General features: G+C 45.4%; 2 protein-coding genes across 8 annotated transcripts; one reads left to right on the top strand and one right to left on the bottom strand.

Annotated features, from left to right (window-relative positions):
* Window positions 1-10: 10 nt before the first annotated feature.
* Window positions 11-2,499, top strand: si:dkeyp-72h1.1 (uncharacterized protein LOC799956 homolog). 4 transcript variants are annotated; one of them, XM_037981463.1, is made up of 4 exons: window positions 11-98; window positions 878-986; window positions 1,883-2,049; window positions 2,123-2,499. In XM_037981463.1, the coding sequence occupies exons 2-4, from the start codon at window positions 912-914 to the stop codon at window positions 2,187-2,189; spliced, it is 309 nt and encodes a 102-aa protein (XP_037837391.1). In that variant the 5' UTR covers window positions 11-98; window positions 878-911; the 3' UTR covers window positions 2,190-2,499. The 4 variants fall into 4 exon arrangements, with proteins under 4 accessions (XP_037837391.1, XP_037837392.1, XP_017282933.1 ...); XM_037981464.1 differs by having other exon boundaries at window positions 81-98; window positions 1,883-2,042; XM_017427444.3 differs by lacking the exons at window positions 11-98; window positions 878-986 and having other exon boundaries at window positions 1,647-2,049.
* Window positions 2,500-3,026: 527 nt separating this feature from the next.
* Window positions 3,027-20,448, bottom strand: si:ch73-212j7.1 (centrosomal protein of 170 kDa protein B). Of its 4 annotated transcripts, XM_017427439.3 has the most exons (20): window positions 20,246-20,448; window positions 18,978-19,115; window positions 17,974-18,063; window positions 17,638-17,716; window positions 17,505-17,563; window positions 16,371-16,488; window positions 15,955-16,056; window positions 15,359-15,871; window positions 14,137-15,203; window positions 13,693-13,869; window positions 13,427-13,535; window positions 11,604-13,328; window positions 10,299-10,542; window positions 10,058-10,214; window positions 9,819-9,860; window positions 8,161-8,298; window positions 6,963-7,051; window positions 6,749-6,842; window positions 6,608-6,659; window positions 3,027-6,378 (listed from the first exon to the last, which is right to left on the bottom strand). In XM_017427439.3, the coding sequence occupies exons 2-20, from the start codon at window positions 19,080-19,082 to the stop codon at window positions 6,194-6,196; spliced, it is 5,145 nt and encodes a 1,714-aa protein (XP_017282928.1). In that variant the 5' UTR covers window positions 19,083-19,115; window positions 20,246-20,448; the 3' UTR covers window positions 3,027-6,193. The 4 variants fall into 4 exon arrangements, with proteins under 4 accessions (XP_017282928.1, XP_017282929.1, XP_037837390.1 ...); XM_017427440.3 differs by lacking the exon at window positions 9,819-9,860; XM_037981462.1 differs by lacking the exon at window positions 8,161-8,298 and having other exon boundaries at window positions 20,246-20,447.
* Window positions 20,449-20,726: the final 278 nt, after the last annotated feature.

Raw genomic sequence — 20,726 nt, 5'->3', positions numbered from 1 at the left:
AGTTTGAATCGAGAGCAGAGCAGACTGATCATCTGAGGAGCTCTGACGGCTCATTTCATCTTCACCTTCATCATCTTCATCAGCAGCACCAGCAGCAGGTAGGTCGCCTCGCCTCATCCTGCCCGTTTATTTCTCTGATTCTGGATTTTCTTCACCTTTTTACAGCCTTTAAACTTTCCAACATGTGGAGATTTTCAGTTTTTCTGGTTTTCTCGTCTCTGAATCCTGAATTTCTGTGTGAGTTTCTGCTCAGAGAGCTGATTGAAGGAGGACAATATCACTTCAAACATTTAACTATATTCATCCATGTTAACCATCCGCCGGTTGTCATGGCGACACGACAGCCGGCGACGTCTTCAGGTTCTGTTACTCTGCTGGAAAAAGTAACTCACTGCTGGTGCTGAATAATCCAGAAGTTTCCACAGGTTTGTCTTACCTGCTGGAATCTCGTCTCACCTGTCCCGAAGTCCTAATTACAGGTGAAACGGCGCCCTCTGCTGGAGGAAAGCGGGAGCTCCTGCCTCCTGAAACATTTAGCTCTGATGTGACAATAAAACAAACTGATGGGATGAGTTAGTGAGCCATCTTCAGAAACATGAGAGAGAACATCTAGTCTCACCTTCATCCTGATGAGCTGTTTCATCATCAGCGCCCTCTGCTGGACACACACACACACTCAGCTTCAATCAGACACTGTGTGAATGTGTGTGTCGGTACACCTGTCTGTTGTCATGTCTTGTCTTCAAAGAAACAAAGGACTCAGGTGATCAGAACGTGTCAGAGTTTAGATTTGGATTCATGATAACGTCACAGAGAGTTTTAACGTTTCCATGTGAGGATCTGAATAATTAATCCAGGTGTGAATGTCTCCTGTCAGCTTCCTGTTTCCTCTCTGTCTCTGATTGGCTGGGATGACCAACAAGGTGATGAGCACCTGTGACTTCTCAGTGGGCGGAGCCTCAGGGGGGGAACCAGCATCTTTACAGGTGGGATTTCTCTGTGCTGTGTTCTGGAAAAGGAACGTAGAAATGAACCAAAGTGATTCATTTATTTTAAACTGTGACTCATCCTGTGTCTCAAGGATCAAGCACATATGGAGACTACAGAAACTAAACCTGGGATAAGAATTGTCCAGTAACTGTCTAAAACCTGGAGAGGCAGAAGTGAATCATAATCATTGGTAGAGAAAATCACGTTGATCAGAGATCAGTTATATGTTTGATGATTTAAATGAAACTGGCTTCTTTCTGCTCGGGGTCGAGGGGAGCTGATGCTCATCCCTGCTGGTCACCGGGCGGGAGGTCCCTCACAGGTCCCCATCAGGGACGATGTGGACGGAGGTGGACAGTGAAATATTGTCCACGGCCTGGAATACAGTTTTACAAACCATGCAGATAAAAACTGACCGCTCAAAACTCGACTGCATGACTTTCAGTAAAGAGTGGTTCAGACAGGATGAGAGTTAAATTCTGTTTGTCTTTTTGGCCAAAACTAAAGATCCCGACCTTGACTCTAAACCAGAGTTCTCCAATCCTGGTCCTCAGGTCCACCATCCTGCAGGTTTTACTTGTTTCTCTGCTCCAACACACCTGATGTGAATCAATGGGTGATTAACAGGCTTCTGCAGAACATGAAGAGGTGATTTAACCTCTGAATCAGGTGTTGGAGCAGAGGAACAAGGAGAACCTGCAGGATGGTGGCCCTGAGGACCAGGGTTGGAGACCCCTGCTCTAGAGACTCTGCCCTCATCGATGGAAGATCTGAGTAGAAGTTCGTTTGACTGAACGGATGAAATGTGATGTCGTTAAATTCTCCTGACGGAGCCACAGCACCTGCAGCTGGAGTCAGGAAGCAGCCTTCTGATTGGTCCACTCCTCCTCAGGTGTTTCCGGAGCCCAAGGAGCGTTTTCCAAAGCTTTCCAAGCGCCTCCCATCCATCGTGGTGGAGCCCACCGACGCAGACGATGTGGAGAGTGGAGAGCTGCGCTGGCCTCCAGATGACGTCAGCAGTGATGTCACAGAGGGACGCCAGCAGGTGACAGGTGAGAGGTGAGGTTGCCCTGCTCACAGAGCAAGTTGACGTTTCACCTTCTTCTTAACAGAACAGGTGATTTGTGTTCAGGTCGACCTGCGGAGGGGGCGGAGACTCAGGAGCTGGTGATGGGCGGAGTCTAACATCTCCAGATTGACGTGGCTTCATTCAGCCAATCGGTGAGAAGGTCTGTGTGAGCAGGTGAAGAGCAAACACACCTGGGAGGAGCTCAGGTCCCATCAGTGCTGACCGGAGGACGGCTGCTGCTCTTTATTTGTCCCACATCAGGATTTGTTGAAGTGTTCAGAAAATCAGCGAATCCAGAAGATTTAAATGTATTAATTTTTATTTTTATCGTTTTTTAAAATGTTATCTATTAGGCTCTAAAGATAAATGGCATGTTTAGATGTTCTGAGCTTTTATTTTGAAATGACACTCTCAGAATAAAGTGTGATTTGATGAGCTCATTGAGAGTTTGAATATTTTACAAATATAAACTCTTCTTCTGAATAAAAACAAACTGAAGATCTGGATCAGGAGGTTTTGGGAAACCTTTGGAAGGACGGTTTACTTTGAAATATTTGAGTTTATTTTTTTACTGCAGGTAGAAACACTGAAGAATCATAATCAGCTGTTTTTTGGTCTGTAAGGGTTTAATCAAGTTTTAACCTTTTTTATGTTTTATATTTTATATTTTAGCTTTTTTCTGTAACTTGAGTTTTTCCTTTTCTTGTTTCACACCTGATCTTGTCCATTTCTAGTTTCTGTCTTTGAGCTCTAATTTAGAATCATTTTCTCATTTCTAACCTGACTTCCTGACTCCCCGTCTTTCCGTAAACCCATTTCTGGATTTCATTCTTCTAAATCTGGGTTCCCAACTTGTCATCGCCTCTCACCTTGAACCCAGCCTGTTGTAGTTTTCCTGTTAAATAAATAAAATCAGTGCTTTAAACATATAGAACCTGCATAAAAACATCACTGACGTTCACCAGAAGAGTGCATGAAATCCGTTTATTACAAATGATATGGTGATACAAAGAAAGTTTGTTGATGATGAACAAATCAGAGTTGAAACGTGTGTAAACCACTGGAAATTTATAAATAACCGATCAGGCCGCCTGCAGGACCATCATCTAATAAAATGCGTAAAAAAAGGAGACAAACATGTTTGCTTCGTCAGCTCATTTGTTCACAGGTGCATGCACTGAAAGGAAACACAAACGGATGGGTTACCTGTTCACAGCAGCAGTTACATCATCACAGCAAGAGCCAGCTCAGAAATTAATACATTCTCAATGGCTGCAGGAAATAAAATCATCTCTGAACTCATCAATAAAAGCTCCACCCATATTTACAAGGTGTCTGTCAAATGAAAAAGTGCACATTTGGTGATCTAACTTCAAAATCTCACCTGCCTCAAGCTACAGGAAACATGCACTTTACAAAATAAAGGTCTAATATTTGACTTTCCAGCCATATATATTATTTCCAGCAGTTCGTTTGCGCTTGTTTCTTTTTTTTTTCAGATATAATGATCTCTGTTAGCCTAGCTTGGCACTACATGTTATGTGATTTTTACTGAAGACAATAAAAGACAAAAACAACTTGAAGGAGTTCTGGTTTCAGCAGCAAACGCAACAAGATTCGATTCGTGTTTCTGGTGGCGTTCAATCCTGGGGCCTCACAGGTTCGCTTACATGTTGGCGATAAAATCAGAAAACATGGATTTATTTTTAGACTATCTGAGTTTTTGGCATCATTTTAGATTTAATGTTGAGAATCGTGGAAACAAACTGCAAACACTGTAAACAGATCCCTTTTTAGCCCAAAGATGAAGCATTAAAACGAAAATTAATCACAAACCTTCAATCGTTTCTGAGTTGAAGAAAAGAGAATCTGACCTGATGAACCCCACCTGATGGAAGGACAGCATTTTCCTCCATCCATGGAGTGAAACTGAACTCGTTTTCGGTCTTTATGCAAAGCTAGGCTAATGAGGGCTTCAGCGTTTTCCTGTTTTATTCTTTCCAAGGAGAAGTTTCAGCTGCTTTAACACAAAAACACACAAACTTCAGCTCAACTCACAGCAACTACAGCAGCAGAAACACACACATCCGACAGGATTTCACTTCTCTCCAACAACTCTAACCACTTCCTTCGTACAGCACAGGTTTGAAAATAACATTTCTACATGAATCATAATCAAATTAATGAGACCATCTTCAGCTTCAGTTACTGATCAGGAGAGACGTGGTTCGTCTTCAGGGGAGGAATCGGGGGTATAAAGGGCTTCATCCTGATTTTAGGTGCACAGAGGATCACATTTGAAAGTCGGCTGACGTCAGGTGGAATTAACTTATTCAACTTTAAGTCTCATTTCTCCCTCCACTCTTGGACATCTTCACCTTCTGTCGGGAGTTTTCTGCCATCGAGCCGAGCGCATGGTGACATGTGAACGGGCACAGAGTACGGCAGGCTGTTTTACCATATAATCAAATCCCGCTCCTGTCTCTATTTATAACTTTACATTCCAATAACAGCCGTTCTCCTCATCACAGCAACGTTCCTACGAGCCAAAAACCCTCCAAGCTGAAGGCCAAGGCCGAGCCACGTCATGGTCTGATCACAGATTTATCTGTCTGCATTTCTGGGTTTCATTCATCCAGATTGAAAAGGCAAAGTGTTTAAGAATCCGTATATTTGATGAACAGGTATTTCATAGAAACTCTCCAACATTCAGCGAGACTGAAGCAGCTCTAAGATAAACCCACAGTGAGATGAAACAGAACCAGCTCAGAAACATTCAGTGGAACAACGTGTTTCCTGTCTGAGGAACGGAAGCAGCGCGGGAAACTTCTGAGGGACAGAAAAATGTGACTTTTGCTTCATAAATACACACAGAGAAAGCTAGGAGGGCACAGTCTATCATCTGTTCAAATGCAACACAACAACTCATCAAAGCACAAAGTTATTAATATACTTCTGTATAATACTTGGGTGTGAGCAGCTGCTTGGTTTTTGTAGCTTCGGCTAAGTTTGGTTGAGCTTGTGCGACGTGGAAGCAGCTCTACAGAGAAACACTGCGGCCAATCACGATGCTTACTTCTGACTACATGACCGGACACAGATGGGATGTTTGTTCTGGACAGTGTCGGTGCATCCACACCACCGGCAGCTTTTCTACAAACGGCACAAGTTCTCCTGATCCCAGAACCAGCCGGGTCCAAGACCCAAGCTGTGAGGGATGCCGGGATTAGATGTGTGGTTCTGGATTGTGCTGCTGAGGCTCAGTTTTGTCCAACAACGCAGAGAACAAAGGACATGGACAGAAGGACAGATCCTTCAGGGCTTGGTCAAAACAGTATCTTTAGGACCGTAATGTTTTGGTTCTGAAGAAAAGTTATGAAGAATTCCAGTCCTAAAAAAGTTGGGATGTTGTGTAAAATGTAAATATAAACAGAATTTAATTATTTGAACATTTTTCAACTAACTGGGTTAACTGGAGACAGGTCAGTCAGAGGACTGGAGACAAGACGAGCATTTAGAGACTGAATCTGTCAGAAGGAACTGCATTAAAACCAGGTTCTGGTTCTGGTTCTGTTCTGCTCAGGAACACTGTCTGTAAACACAGTTCACCGTGCCGTCCACAAATGCTGCTTAAAGCTCTATCAGGCAGAGAAGAAGCCAGATGTGTCTCCTCTGGACCAAAGAGGAGAACTGTTCTGAGGTCAGCCTGCCTCTCTGATGGTATGGGGGTGCATTAGTCCAGGTTTTAGAACCCTGTCAGTTCTGCTGGATGTAAACTCTTTTTCTTCGAGCTGAGGTCGTTCAAAGAGCTCTCTGCTACTGGCATGGATCATTTTCTTATAACTTTTCTACAGAACCCTACTTCAAAATGGCCAGAATAACCCTTTAAGTTAAGTCCAGTGTGCAATGCATTGTGGAAAACTAACAAGAAGAAAACAGATTTTCATCACATCTGTGTTTGTGCTGTAAAACCGCCAAAAAGTACAGAAACAGTCATGTTTTCAGGAGGAGTTAGAAGCAGAGCCGGAGGTAATCTGATTAACGGACACGTGTTAACCTGTGTTTAAGCTCCGCCTCTCTGAACCCGAGCGGAGCTGAAGCTGCCGGAGGAGTGGAGGTGCTACGGTGGCCTGCTCAGGACATGTAGTGGGCCCCGTCGGGCCCACGAGGCGGTCGCTTGGTGCTTTCGTTGGCGTTGGAGCTTCGGGTCTTGGTGGCGGGTTTCTTCTCCTTGGAGGACGGCCGAGTTTGGCTGAGAGTCGACGTCCCGACGGCTGCAGCCTGAAGGCTCCCACCGGGCTCCACGATGGTGTTTATTACTGAAACAACAACAACAACAACTACTCAGACTGAGTGTCTGCGCCCAGATCTTAATGCTGAGATCTCAGGGAAGTTAGACTCTATAAAAGTGTTTCTGCAGCCTGAGGTCTTTTAAATCGATGTGTGGAGGGGAAACAGAGGTTTAGTTTCAGTAAAAAGCTAAAACATCTTAAAATTCATGCAAAATTACCAAATAAAAGGAGAAAATGTGAACTAATGTGCATTTACCTTCCAGCTGCCGTTGAACTCTTCTCAGCTCCTTTAGGATGGAGGTGATTTCCTGCAACAGAAAGCAGAGAGAAGGTTCCAGAGGAGCTTCTGGGGACATCTCATTTCTGCTTGATAAAGCTGATGGATCTGCAGAGGAACCTTGTTGGAGGTTTTCAGGAGGGGAACTTCATTCTCAGCGTTGATCTTTGCCTCGATCTCCTCCCAGACGTCAGCCTTGTTCTGAAACAAAACTCTGAGAGAAACGAATGTTGGGTTAGATCGGGGAAACCCCCGGAGGAGGAGCAGGAAGTCCTGAGCTCCAGGTAAACATCTCACCTAAACATTCACCTAAACATGATTAAAGCTTCCTTACTTCATCTTCTCCGCCAGCTGCTCCGTGTTCTCCCGGATGGCCTGAGACAGCTGGGAAACCGGGTTCAGCATCAGGTTGTCCAGGATCACCTGGAGGAGGTTCCACACAGAAGAGGAAGATGAGCTCAGAGCAGCTTCATCATCAGCACTGATTTCCCAGCACACCAAAACTAACTGCAGCAGTGGCTCACGTGTTCACGTTCACTGAGGAGTTCTGGCTGCGTTCACACCACAGGTCAGGTTCCTCACTGAGGAAACGTCTCGACTTTAAACTCTCTGCAGAGACTGGCTTCGTGTTTTTGGGAGTTTCTGTTCTTCTCTGTCAGCGGACGCCAATAAAATACCAGTTTACCCCAAAAGAGTTGGTCTAAATATCAACAAAAGATGCTCATCGGTCTTTATCAGGTTCTAAAACTATTCAAATCTAACCTCAGGTAAACAAAAAACATACAACAGATTCCACCGTGTCATTATTTATCAAACAAAAACAAGATATTAAATCTACGAGTGAAGAACGGGTTCCTACAGGAAACCGCTGCTGGATCAGGAACTGGAACCTACTGTGTGTTGATTTAAATATGTTTAAAACCTGATAAACACCAGATCTGTAAAATCCTAAAAGCGAAGGGTGGATTCTATTTTTCATGGCTCTACAAACGTGTCTGCACCAAAATAAAACACTAATGATGATGTTTTAACTAGTCGGCTTTCCTGCTGTTATTATAGAACATCACAGCTGAAAATCAGCTCAAAAACAGTCGTTACCTGTGAAAGGTTCTTGCATTTTGTTAAAAAACAAAACAAAGCGTCACACAGTTGACTTCAATTAAATCAGAGTCTTCCTTGAAAAGCACCAGAGTTAAATATTAGACTTTTACACTTGGTCAGATCTAAATTTCTCATTGTACTGAAATATCAGCTGGTGTTTCAGTGACTAATTAATTTATAAGTTAAATAATTTTGTTAACTTTTTAAGTTTGTAAAAGCCAAGCTTCAAAAGTAGGCTGCATCATGTTTTGAGTTACTAAAACTTCAATTCCAGTTGTTTTTTCAGTCATCATCTTAACTTTAAGGCTTTTATAACACACTAAAGTTGTAATTATGTCGAGTTAAATCCTGATTAAATCGAGGGAAATGTTCCTGCAGTCATTTCTCTGAGCTGCGGTGTGAACGTGGCCTCGGTGGGACCTGACAGTGACCTCTTCGCGGTTCCACGGGCGCCGTTGCAAAGAAGTGGGATCTGTCTCATTCATATTTGCGTCCAGGTCCAAGGCAGCGGCAGAACCTGGAGGAACCTTCTGGTAGTTTAAGCTGGCCTCAGGGATACGCTGAACCAGCTGGAAAGAGAGTAGATCTAAATGTTGGTCACAAAGCAGCGAGCGCCGGTCGGGTGAAGGCGGTGCTCTGTGAATGCATGCAGCAAGTCAACATGCAGCTGCAAAATGGTGAGGGGCAACAGTGAGTTTTAGTTCTGCTGGGATTCAGTTTGTTAACGACCACAGGGAGGCGCAGGAGTGCAGGAGAACCCAGCCACCGCTCCATGAACCAGTCCAACCAGTTCATTACCAGAGAGGCTGATGGAGGTTCATTAACAACACAACTCCAGACTGAGTGAACCAGAGCTGAAATCAAGAGCATGCAGTTGCTTCCCCCCAACCCACGGACCTGGTTTCACACAGAACCGGTTCAGGTGTGACATGAGGGTAACGTGGTGCAGATGAGAGGAGCAGAACTGATCAGGGAACAGCGGGGCAGAAGGATGAGTGGATCAGAACACAGCCAGGCTGCTTGGAATTGGAGGAAATCCAACACAAATCTAACAAAAGCTCAGAAAAACCTTCATTAAATGTAAAATATGTAAATTTACCTTTGGCGTTTTTGAGAACAAGAACAGGAAAAAGGTGTCCCAAAGAAGTGACTAACAACTTTACCAGGTAAAGTTAGTTTGGTGACAAGTTTATTACCAGGGTTTATAATTAATTAAAAATCTTAATTTCATTAATCTTTTTTTTTTCTTTATTTTGTTATTTAACTTCCAAGCAACTTTTAAGATGATATATTATAATATTTTTCAGACGTGTTTTGTGAGTTTAATAAAAGTTTAATAAAACTCTTTCTTATTTTGTTAAGCTAACAGGTTCGGCTCTCGCTGGAAACAGGGGCGCCACGGGCTAACTTTTATTCTCAGGCACGAGGAACTCACTAGCTAACGTTACGACACTTTTATTTTGGTAAGTTCACTGCTGCAGGTCCATTTTACTCCCATTTTGAGCACCACATCTGTAACTCCTAACCTGATTTTAATCTTATCTGACTGGTAAGTTCATTTGTATTTGTGATAAATCTTCTCTTCACCTCCTTTAACTGTGGTGTACCTCATGAATCTACATTCGGTCTTCTCCTGTTTTCACTGTAAACACTATGTTCTGGCAAAATATTTATAAAGCATCTTTTTGTCAATTGTTTTATGCCGATGATACTCGGATTTACTTGAAGGGCAAGGAGACAAATTATGTAACAGCTGGATAGTTAAAGTAGGATGGAGCTGAACTGATTAATGCAGAGTGGTCTCCTCTGGAGTTAGTTTGATAAACAACTACAAAATCTCAACAAATCCCAACATAAAAATATTAATTAGTTGACTCAAGTTACACTGATACACCTGATTGTCACCTCTGAACCTCCATCCTTAGGTCTGGTTTATGTTACCCCAGTAGTTCTGTTGTTAGTGATCTTCCATGCAGGACTCTCAAATCTAAAACAAATTCAGGTCCGATGTGTTTAAGAACAGTCCAACACTGTGAGAGGGGAGTGATGAGAGGAAGGGTAACCAATCATGAGACAAGAGGTTGGACACCTGAGATGGTCGAACCCCGTAGCGGTATGAAACAGATGACATCTGTGCAGCAAAAAGGAGACATGAACCATGAGAGTCAGAAGCATGATGGAGATCCTGCAAATCAACCTGCAAACACATAACAAGACTTCCCCGGCAGCGTCAGCTGGCACAGACAGGAGCATGGAAACACTGGGATGATAAGAGGCCATGTATGTGTGGACAGAATGGAAGTATGGGGGGAGGTGTTCATGCCCCACCTCCTCCCGAGCAGACATGGTGGAGGCAGGCGTGTTGGGCAGCAAGCTGGGCGAGGTGGTGGCTCCCATTCCAGAGGTGGGCGAGTCCCCGTCCCCAGCAACGTCATGGATCTCCTTTGCTAGGATGGCCAGATCTTTGGCCAGGTCCTGACTGAGCCTGCAGTGGAAAAACAACCAGAACGTCACATGGAAGTCAGAGTGATGACCCGGAGCGTCCAATGGCAGCGCAGATCTTACGTACTTGGCGATCTCTGCGCTGTGCGTGGACCAGTTCTGGTATGGGTCAACATCGTTCTGGTCTTCGTCCTCCTCCGTCTCCAAGGAGACAGACTTGGTTCTGGTGGCGGCCGTCCGCTGGCTGCGTGGCATCTGTGCAGAGGTTGTTGGATGGGAGGGGCGTTTGGATTTGGAGGTACCAGCGTTTGTCTCGTATTCATCCTCCGAGGAAGACGAGAAGTCTGAGCCCTTCTGTTTATGACGAGACCCTGAAAGGATTTAAATGTTGTTAAATCTTTTTACCTGTTGGCCTCTACTGTCAGTCAGTACATGAACCCATAAACAAGCTGCAGAGACAAAAGTCACAGATGCAGAAACAGAGGGCAGGTGATGTAGGTGAGAGGATGACAGATATGTTCAGGTAAATAAATCCAATCCCAACAACTGATCCAGATAGTCTTTGTGCTGCTTATAATGCGATCTTTGCTTGATTCAGGAAATGGACTCATTCACTGAAGCTCAGCCTGATTTCTGAACATCACTGATGAGACTGATGCAGAGAAACGGGGTTTCCATGGTAACCAAGCAGCAGCAGTTCACAGGGGACAGAAGTTGGACGTGACTGGGACGGGTTTTCAGCTGAAACATGGCCTGGATTACAGGAGCGACTGATGTCAGATTAAAATTCTGCTATTAATGATGGGCTTGAGTCACCATTTAAGATTTTAGGGTGTTGAAGACTGTTATGTTTTACTTCTTTGTACTTTTCTTTTGTGTCTAAATACAGACTCATCTGGTCAGATTGTTCTTTAAAGCCAGCGTCTCACTCGGCTGCGACTGTTAAAAAAATTTGCAAGGGCGTCTTCAAAATGTCTCAAAATGAGTGCAGTTTCCTTGTGCGTTTGTCTCTTGAACCTGTCTCAATTCAGTTTCTGTAAATTCTAGAGTTGTTTTCCTATTAGAGAAAACATCCAATACTACTGCTTTGAATATCCAGACCTAAAAATGATACCAATCAGAGGATGTCATACCAGACAACAATGACAGTTAAGTAGCTTCTACTTTAGAAAATGCAGCTTTAATAGTGTGAGTGATAAAAAAAAGCTTTTAATTTGCTCAACCAATCAGTTATTTTATGTGTGGACCAATCTCAACTTCCTACTCTTACTTTGAAGTCCACATTGAGCTAAAAAAGAATCAGATAAACATAAGTATAAGTACTACAAAACCCAACATGTGTTAAGAAGGATAATCCAATAAAAACATAACCACACACAAAGAAACAAATAAGATGCAGTTTAAAGATGTCTTAAAACCAGTCAGGACTCACCACTGCTGGGGTACTTGGCTCCACTTGATCGTGTCCGGGTCAGTGGTTGCTTTGCAGGAGCTCCGCCCCCTCTACTGGCTGCTTGGCGGGCGTCTCCAACCGATGTTTTCCTGGCCGTAGCAGGAGGCTCAGGGTTGCGATTGGAGAAACCAGACCGGCTTGTGGAGGTCTCATTGTCGCTGGGCGCTGTAAAGGACCCGGTTCTCTTCCTGGGCATCGCTAAAATGTCCAGCCTGGACAGCTTCTTACCTTCGGCGGACACTTTGGAAGGTGCAGAAACCTGGTCAGAATTCTGGGAGGCCCGATCAGTCTCTGCACCCTCATTATCTGAAGCCTCACCCAGGCGAGCCCGTCGAAGCATAGATGCTCGGGTCGGCCGTGGTGCTGACAGGCTGTTGGAACGGGTTAGAACCTGCTGAGTTGCTGTCTTAGGTGTCTTTCCATTGTCTTCTTTTTGAAGAGGAGCAATAAGTTTCTTGGTGCGGCTAGAAGGACGGGAAATTTCCTGATCAGAAGATGTAGTTTCAGTCGAGTTGGGTCCAGGAACTTGTTGGCTCTCAGACAAATCCAGAGAGCCCCGGTTGCCAGTACTGCGACGCATCTGGAAGCGCTTTGTTGCCTCTGCCTTGTTCGGCACATCAGCTGAAGTCTGGGTGCGTCGCTTCTCAGAAAGCCGCTCTCGGGCACTAAGCTGTCGTCCTTTTTCTTGGATGGACGGGCTGGAAGAGGACTTCTCCTTCTGAAGGCTGCTGATGGTGGGTCGCTTCTTAGAGGTGGAGCTGATAGGAGCATTTTTGCTACTCACCTGACTCACAGTGCTTGCTGTATCTACGTCTGACTCACCTGAAAGGGAGTCATCCATGTGGGTAGAGGAGCCCCCCTTCTTTGAGCTACGGCCAGAACCAGATGAGGGCAACTTGGTGTCCAGAGAGGACAGAGTTCCCTCTGCCTCCTGAAGGAAGGGCGGGGTGTCCTGGATATTCTCACGCCTCTGCTCCATGTCTCTAATGGATGGGTGGCTGGAGATGTGGGGGAGCTTCTTCATTTGGACCGTGTCACTGGGTCGGTCTTTGGTGAAACTCTCCTGTCGGACAATAGACGACATGCAGCTATCTTTAGTGGGAACAAAATCTCTGTTCTGTGTTTGGAGGTTTGGAGCAGAGCTGTTAGGTTTAACTCCTGTTCTCTTAGGTTCATGTCCACTCAAGTGTCGGATCAAGACTGTGGTAGAAGGAGGTTTAGCAGGAAGGTCTCGAGTCCTCTCAGACTGGACAGGGCTCCGGGCTTGGTCAGGCTTGCCTGGGTAATCCTCAGCACCAATGTAGAAGGATGTGGATTTGTTGGTTGGAGAAACTCTTTCCTGAATTTTAAAGGGATGACCTACAACACCTGGAGATGTAGCTCCAAACCTGGCATCATTCTTTGCCTTCTCCAGAACAGGCGCCTCTTCGGAGCGACTGGCATCACTCAGGCTGTCCGGGTCTAAGTCATCCTGAACGGCCAAACGTTGGGTAGAGTCCTGTGGGCAGGGGTGACCCGAAAATCTGTTCAGAGATTCCTGGCCTTGGCAAGGTTCATGTCGAATCAGGATGCTTGGGTGAACACTTTCCAGTTTCTCTGGAGGCACTTGAGGCAGCAACCGTCTCGTCCTGGAGCTGTGGCTCGTCTCTGACTCAGAGGTGTCGTAGCTGAAACTTCCTATGGAACGGCTCGTGAAGTTCAAATCTGCAAAACAGTTTGTTGTTATTGCAACTTGTGTCAACATTATCTTAAAATCTAAATCTTGTTTTTTTCTGATAAACCATACAGAACTTTAGCAGCACCTTCAATGCATTCCCCTTGAGGTGGAGTGGAACCAGGTTCACCATAGCTGTCTGCGAGACTGGCCCATCGGGAAACCCACTTAGGTCCCTCAATACCTGCCGCTGGAACCTAAGAAAGAAAAATCATGATGATATGACAACAGGAAAAAAATCAACCAAGACTTGACCAAATAAAATAGGAGGAACAGGGAATAAACACCAATCTGGATGTTAAAGGACAAAAGCATGCAACAAAGGTGTTTCTCCGGGTTCTGATCAGGTGTTACCTGTATAGGACCTGTTGGGGTGCCACTGATAGCAGCTGGGATAAAGCCATGCAACGGGTCCATAGTGCTACCATCACTAGGCAGGTTAGCTTGCTCATCTTTCCCTTCATTTATAACTGGTCTATAGACTCCTGTGGTCACACCACTGTATTCTGGAGAGTCGAGGACACCAAACACCTGTTGGACACAGGGCATGCATGAGGAGGGGTGGGACTACACCAACAGGAAGAAGCAGGAAGAACAGAGGGTTCCATGCACTGCTGAACATGTGAAACTGTGTTAGAGTGAGTAACTTCAATGGACTGAAGACACAAGAAGCTTTGGATCTTTTTACCAATCACTGCTCAGAACTCTTTCTACCAAAACTATGAAGCATGAAAGCTATTTCACTTGAGAAGCCGTGAGGTCAAAAACTCTTTCACCTAATCATCACTGCGGCATCACCTGATCGATCATGTTGCGAGCCTCTTCCACCTCTTTGTCTTGCGACTCTGTCTCGATGGTGTATGTCCCAGCGTCACTCAGACTATCGTCCTCCTCATTTCTCACCATCCTCTGGGAACTTTTGAGGTCTCCTCCACGAACACCCAGGGACAGCATGGGGGACATGGGGGTTCCAGATAGATGGACCAGAGGGACCATTTGGCCAGGAGCACTTGGTGGTATGGAGGATTTTGAGGTTGCTTGAGGCTGTAAGGGTGATGAGGGATAGGAGATTGAAACAGGTGCTGGAGGTTCTTGTGGGGAGGGAAACTGTGCATGTGGGGGTGACACCATCACTGGCGGTGCAGACATTGGGGGAGGTGATGTCTTGTCCCTGGTTGGGGAGGACTCCTTCTGACCAGAGTCCTTCAGGAATTCAGCAGCAAACTCTTGGGCGAGCTTCGACTTCTTACCAACGCTGCCAAAAGGTCTGATGATAATTCCCGATGAGGAGCGAGAGGAGGAACTCAGTGAAGCCCCTTCACCCTCCGTCTTCTCCCTTTTAAGAGAGCTGGACCTTTGGGGCCCACTGTGGCCCTGACCCTTTAAGGGGACGGTCACCTGCTGGGTGGGAGGAATGTGTCCGTGTACAGACGCTGGCCTCTCACCTCCTTTACGCCGCTCAAGCTTGGCCTTGAGGGCGGAGTAAGAGTCAGCGTGGGCGGGGTTGTGTGTGAAGGACTGTGAGCGCTTCTTACGTGGGTTGTCATCAAAAAACTCAATGATGAAAGCCTGCTGGGCAAGGTGCTCAGGGGGGGCTTGTTTGGGGGTTTCTGGAGGAGATGGGGGCTGAGGAGGACTCTGGGACAGGGGCCGCTCAGGGGCCACAGGTGAGGCTGGAGCTTGTCTGGGTGGGGAGTACTGCAGCAGGTGGTGGAGCTTCTGTGTTGGACCCGGCTCCTGAGCTGACTGGACTGTCTTCTGGGATGTCTCAGACTGCTCTGATTGGACAGAGTGGTGGGATTTGCTTCTGCCATTAAGTACTGGGTCTTCTGAGTCACTCTGGGTTCCATCCTCATGATGGTGACCTGGTAACAGAAGCATTAAAACATATTTATGTTTGATAAGAAGGTTAACTGGAGAAGAAATCATCGTACCTGCACCTCAAAGACCTTCTAACAGAGTGAAATTCTGCCAGTTTGTTCAGAACATCTTGGTCTGAAAACCTGATCTGGACTCTGACCTTTGAGGGTCTTGATGTTCATGGCGAGGTCACTCTTCGTGCTGTAAACATCCTCACATGGCGCATGCCTCCTCATCATGCTGACATCACTGTGAACCAGCCAATCAGCCACTTTGCTCTGTGCTGACATCATCTCCGCGGGTGCAGCGGAGATGGCGGTCTTGGTGGGCGGAGCCTGAGGCTTCCTCTGGCGAGTGGAGAACTTTGTGACGTGGTCTTTGATCTTGATTTTGCCAGGCATGCAGTCATCGAACTCAATGGTGAAGGAGGCGTGGCTCTGGACGATGGGTGGGGTTGGGGTGGGAGGGGAAGGCGGAGCCTGGGGTATGTCCGTATCCTTAGTGGGGATTTCATGGAGCTCCGCCCCCGAGGTTTTCTGGTGTTGGAAATCCTTGGTTGGAATCTCAAAGTAGCTGGGCTCACGGTGGTACGAAGGAAAGACAGTCTTTGGTTGGGAATCTGAGACAGATCCGGAAAAATCCGGATCCACAGACGGAGCGTCTTTCTGTGCATCTGAGAGAAAAAGAAGCGTTATTTTAAAAAGTCAACGTATTAATTTGTTGGATTAAAATACAAAAACTACATCTGCAGGTTACCTGGGTGAGTCTGATCACTGCTCTGGACTTTATTCCCATAATCCTCCTCTCCCCACCATGACGGCTGACCGTACAGAGGAGTGGGTCGACTCACCGGAGCCTCTGTCACAAACAAACAAACAAACAAACAAACGACTTTACTGACATTTGTTGAAGGAGCTGAAGGTGCTAACATTAAACCAATCAGAGCCTGAGCTGAAATTAGCAAAGCAGCTAAAATTATTTGACACATTATGTTCATCCTTCATGCGTCAGAAAGCTGTTCAGCAGAATGTTAAACTGCTGAACATCAACAAAATGAAACCCTGGGAGTCAGCAGCTCAGGATCCTGTCTGCAGACATAAAGACAACAAACTGATCCCAGATCTGCTCCGTCAGCTCCCAGTCAAAGCTCTCCTTGTTCGGAGCGTTCGTACCTTGTGTCAGACTCTTGGTGCTCTGTGTTTTATCGCCTCGCTGCCGCTCGTCTTCGTCACTCTTCTTCCCCTCTGCAGCCTTCAGACTCATCTGCAGCTGACTGCTGTACTTCTCGTGCTGCAGCAACAGACAGGACCGGGTTCAGCTCCGGGTTCAGCTCTGCTTCTCTCTCCTGAGGAAGCTTTTTCTCTCTGCTCATTTTCAGAGGAATGTTTTTAACTTTGACCTCTGAATCGTTCAGGCATAAAGAGGCTCCTAAACTCAGGAGATGAAGCAGAGTTTTGCTGTAACATATCAGACAACTTGAGTCTGTTTCTGAATAATATTCACGAAGGAGTTTCCAAAACGTCTCCAAACGTTCCTGAGCGTTCTCAGTTTCCTCATGTGAGCCACAGGGCCTTCACCTGAACATAGCTGATAAATCTGCAGATTGTCTCAAACTCTTCTCAGAATAGTTTCTATAAATCAAGAAGTGCAAAAACCACAAGAACTAATAAAACTAAATTGAGACTGATTTCTTTAAGTTTTTGTCTCCATAAAGCACTTTGTGTTCACTTGTGCTTAAAACAGTATTGTAACTAAAGATTAAATGTTTAAAAATGTGACAAAAGGAAATTACACATCATCCAAAGAAAAGTCTAAATGTTAGAGTTTATTTGCAGTTAGGTATATATTTTAAGGTGTCCTAAGTCCCAATTCAGTTAAAAATATGCAGTTTGTTTCACAACTTTGAGTCTCCACCTAGTTGCCAACAGTTGCAGTCCAGTCAGATACAGGTTTAAGCAAAAAACTATTTTAACTTGATTCTATAAGCTGTTTGTGTCAAAAAGTTTCTCCTTTCTTAAGTTAAATTGATTTAAAAGACCAAAGCTAAAACAGTCTGAGAGAAAACAGGATTTTAGCTCCAATAATCTGATTTAAGAGCAGAAATCTTGACAGACAGTCGATGATCAGCTGAACTTATGCATCTTTCAGGTCTTTGTTGGTCTGGCTGCTTTGAAGGAAAATATAAAGAAAATATAGGTGGACCAAATATTTTTTACAGTGCTCAACTTTTAGAATACTTCTGGAAATATTGGACCTGCCGGCTTATCGTGGGATTAAAGCATAAAAACAGTGACTGTAAATCTGACCTTCAGAGCCTCCTCCGGGACTTTGTGCTGACTTTTCTCCAGAACGTAGACATGAGAATGTGAAGAGGCGGCTCAGGAAAAAAACACACGTCTACACACACACACACACACACACAGAGTGTGTGAAGGATATCGTATCCGAAGCGGATGATGTCGGACAGTTTGAGGGTGATGTAGGTCTGATCAGGGATCCGCAGGTCGTTCACAAACGTCTGCAGGAAAAACACAAAGAAAACATAAAAAGTTTAAACCAAATCTGAAAATAAAAATTGGTTTTAAAACAACTAGAAACATCACAGACAAGCAGAAGGAGATCTCAAATTCTCCACAAAATAATTAAAAAAAACAACTTTTATTTGAAACTGATTGATTAACTTGGTGTCAGAAGGGGAGGAGCTTATTGTAGTGTGTGTGTGTGTGTGTGTGTGTGTGTGTGTGTGAGACAGAACCTTTGTGTGTTTGATCTCACCCCGTTCAAGCTGCCCAGGTCTTTCACCAGGTGCTCGTCGGTGGTCGGGTTGTAGTTGATGACGGCGTGTTGTTTGTCCACGCTGCGCGACTGCACACACGCACACACACACACACACACACACACACACACACACACACACACACACACACACACACGCACGCACACACACGCACGCACGCACGCACGTACGCACGCACATTTGGATCAGAGCAAAAACCAACAAACTGTTTCACATCTTCAGATTTTTAACAAAATCATCTCCGATCTGCAGGCTTAAAATGGGATTAATATGAGATGATTTTGTCATCAAGAAGACGAAGAAACTCTGAATCTGAACAAACATGTTTTATTTGGTGATAAGAGGAGGAGGAGGAGGAGGAGGAGGAGGAGGAAGAAGAGGAGGAGGAAGTCCAGGAGGAAGAGGAGGAGATTTGCATGCAGGGAGGGATAGAGGATGAGGAGGAGAAGAAGAGTAAGAGCAGAAAGATGAGATAGGTGACAGGGAGGAAGCAGCAGAGGAGAAGGAGGAAAATCAATCAAAGATTAAGTAGAAGAGAAGAAGATGAGGATGAAGATGAGGAAGAAGAGGAAAGTGGCAATAAAGATTAAAACAGAAAAGAGGAGAAAAAGAAGATGAAGATAAAGATGATGAGTGGAGGAGAAGGACAGAGACAGTGAAGAGGAGGAGAAGAGGAAGAGGAAAGGGTCCAGGAGGTACAAAAGGAGCAGGAGGAAGATGAGAAAAAGAGGAGGCAGAGAAAAAGAAGAGACGTTCGATAAGGGAGGGAGGTGGAGGAGGAGGAAGAAGGAGTGTCAGGTAGACGACGAAGATGACAAAGAAGAGGAGCAGAAAGAGGAAGAACAGGAAGAAAGAGGAGGTGAGATGAAGAGCAGATTGAGAAATGAGACAAAAACACAAGGAGGAAGAAGAGGAAAAAAGGAGAGGGAAGAAGAAAAAGAACCGGACCTGCTGCTCACACCTGTACCACCTGCAGACTCACCTGCAGCATCAGCTCGCAGTCCTCTCGGCCCACAAAGATCATCTCTCGGGGGAGGCGGTGCCGAGTGCCCGAGCTGCTCACCAGGAACCATGATGTCACGCTCATCTTCACAGACCTTCACAGAAACCGCAGTGCATCCTGGGAAACGGAGGCCAGAGAGACACAGACAGGGAGGTAAACTACAGCCTGGTGTAACAGCTGTCAATTAGGGAAACACAACGTCAGGGCGGAAAGACATCAGCAATGACCTCGAGAAGAAACTGTTGCTGCCCATCAATCTGGGAACGGTCAAAGGTCATTTCCAAACTATCATTCCACAGACAGAAAGATTACTCACCAGAGGAAACATTTAGGACATTATTAAAGGGTCCTTTATGTTTTGTTGTTGATTTTTTTTTTCAGAATTTTAAACCAGATAATCACCTATAATATGATCAGCAAACAAAATCTACAGTTTTTTCCTCATATTGATGGTTAATATGTTCTTAAATTTAAAATCTGTAGCAAGAATTGTCTCCACATGTTTTTTTACCTACAGGAAGAGAAGAAATGACTGAAAACAGGTCAACAATGACCTCCTGTCTGTAAGGTCAGACAGTGTTGATCTGCTGTATTTACGCTCAGATTTGTTGAGTAAAGTATGCAGATAAAAAGGCTTTGTTTACATTAAGTGCATACCCGCATTTCTACAGTTTATATCAATCTCTCTGGGAAACAACCAGTAAACGCTAACAATCTGAACCGTTGGAGACAGTTCAGGAGAACCTTTTCAGGTTTCATTTCATAGTTTGCACCAAGTACCTTCAACCATGTCTGCATATAAAGCTAATATATGCTACTGTATTAAAAATCATGTGGAAATACAGGAAGCTGTCATACGTCACGTCACGTGACCCTTTAAGCTTCTTAAATCTGACAGGACTTCATGCATTTTCATAATAATAATAGCATTAATAATAATTATTATTTTGATCATTATCATTAACAGCATGTCTACCGCGCCCCTGTAGCACGCGCACACGCACACACCAGGATGCTGGAGGAGTCAGAGCGGCAGGTCCGGAGCATCCCTCCGGGCCGAAGCGCCTCATCCGCGGCTGCAGGCGGCCAGAAGGACCCGGGTCCTTCAGCCGGCCTGCAGCCGCAGAGGGACAGAGGGACAGAGGGACAGAGGGACAGAGGGACAGACAGGCTATCCGGTCCCAGCTCCCTTCCTCCACGCCCTGTCCTCCTCCTCCTCCTCCTCCTCCTCCTCCTCCTCCTCTCACCTCCGCTCCAGATGCCGCCGCTCTCCGCCTGTGTGAAGCCGGGCTGTGGCGCTGCGGGGCGGGCAGAGCATGAGGGGCGTCCCGCGGTTCGGGTCTGGGCTCGGCTCGGTCCGTCTCTGATGATGCTGCTGCTGCTGTTATGGCATCTCTCTCCGTCTGACTCCTCCTGACGCACCAGCTGCCACCCGCTGCTGCGTGAAGACGAACCGCGTTTACGGCAGCATCACAGGAAGTGCATCAAGGCCTTCAAAATAAAAGCAGCTGAACCTCTATAGACCAGACTCGCTAACATAATAATAGTAATGACTTTCAGAAATAATTTACTGAACTCTGAATGATTTAACTTCAAGTCACTTCTGTGGAAACAGGATCTGACTTTTTACTGTTTACTAAAATAAACAGCATAGATTTGATTGTATTCTTTTAAACAAAATAAACTGTGTTTGAACAGAACCAGCTGCTCTGTTGTAGCAGAAATTTC

Source organism: Kryptolebias marmoratus, linkage group LG19, assembly GCF_001649575.2.
Source record: "Kryptolebias marmoratus isolate JLee-2015 linkage group LG19, ASM164957v2, whole genome shotgun sequence".
NCBI classification, from domain to species: domain Eukaryota; kingdom Metazoa; phylum Chordata; class Actinopteri; order Cyprinodontiformes; family Rivulidae; genus Kryptolebias; species Kryptolebias marmoratus.
This window is presented reverse-complemented; position numbering and strand designations above follow the sequence as displayed.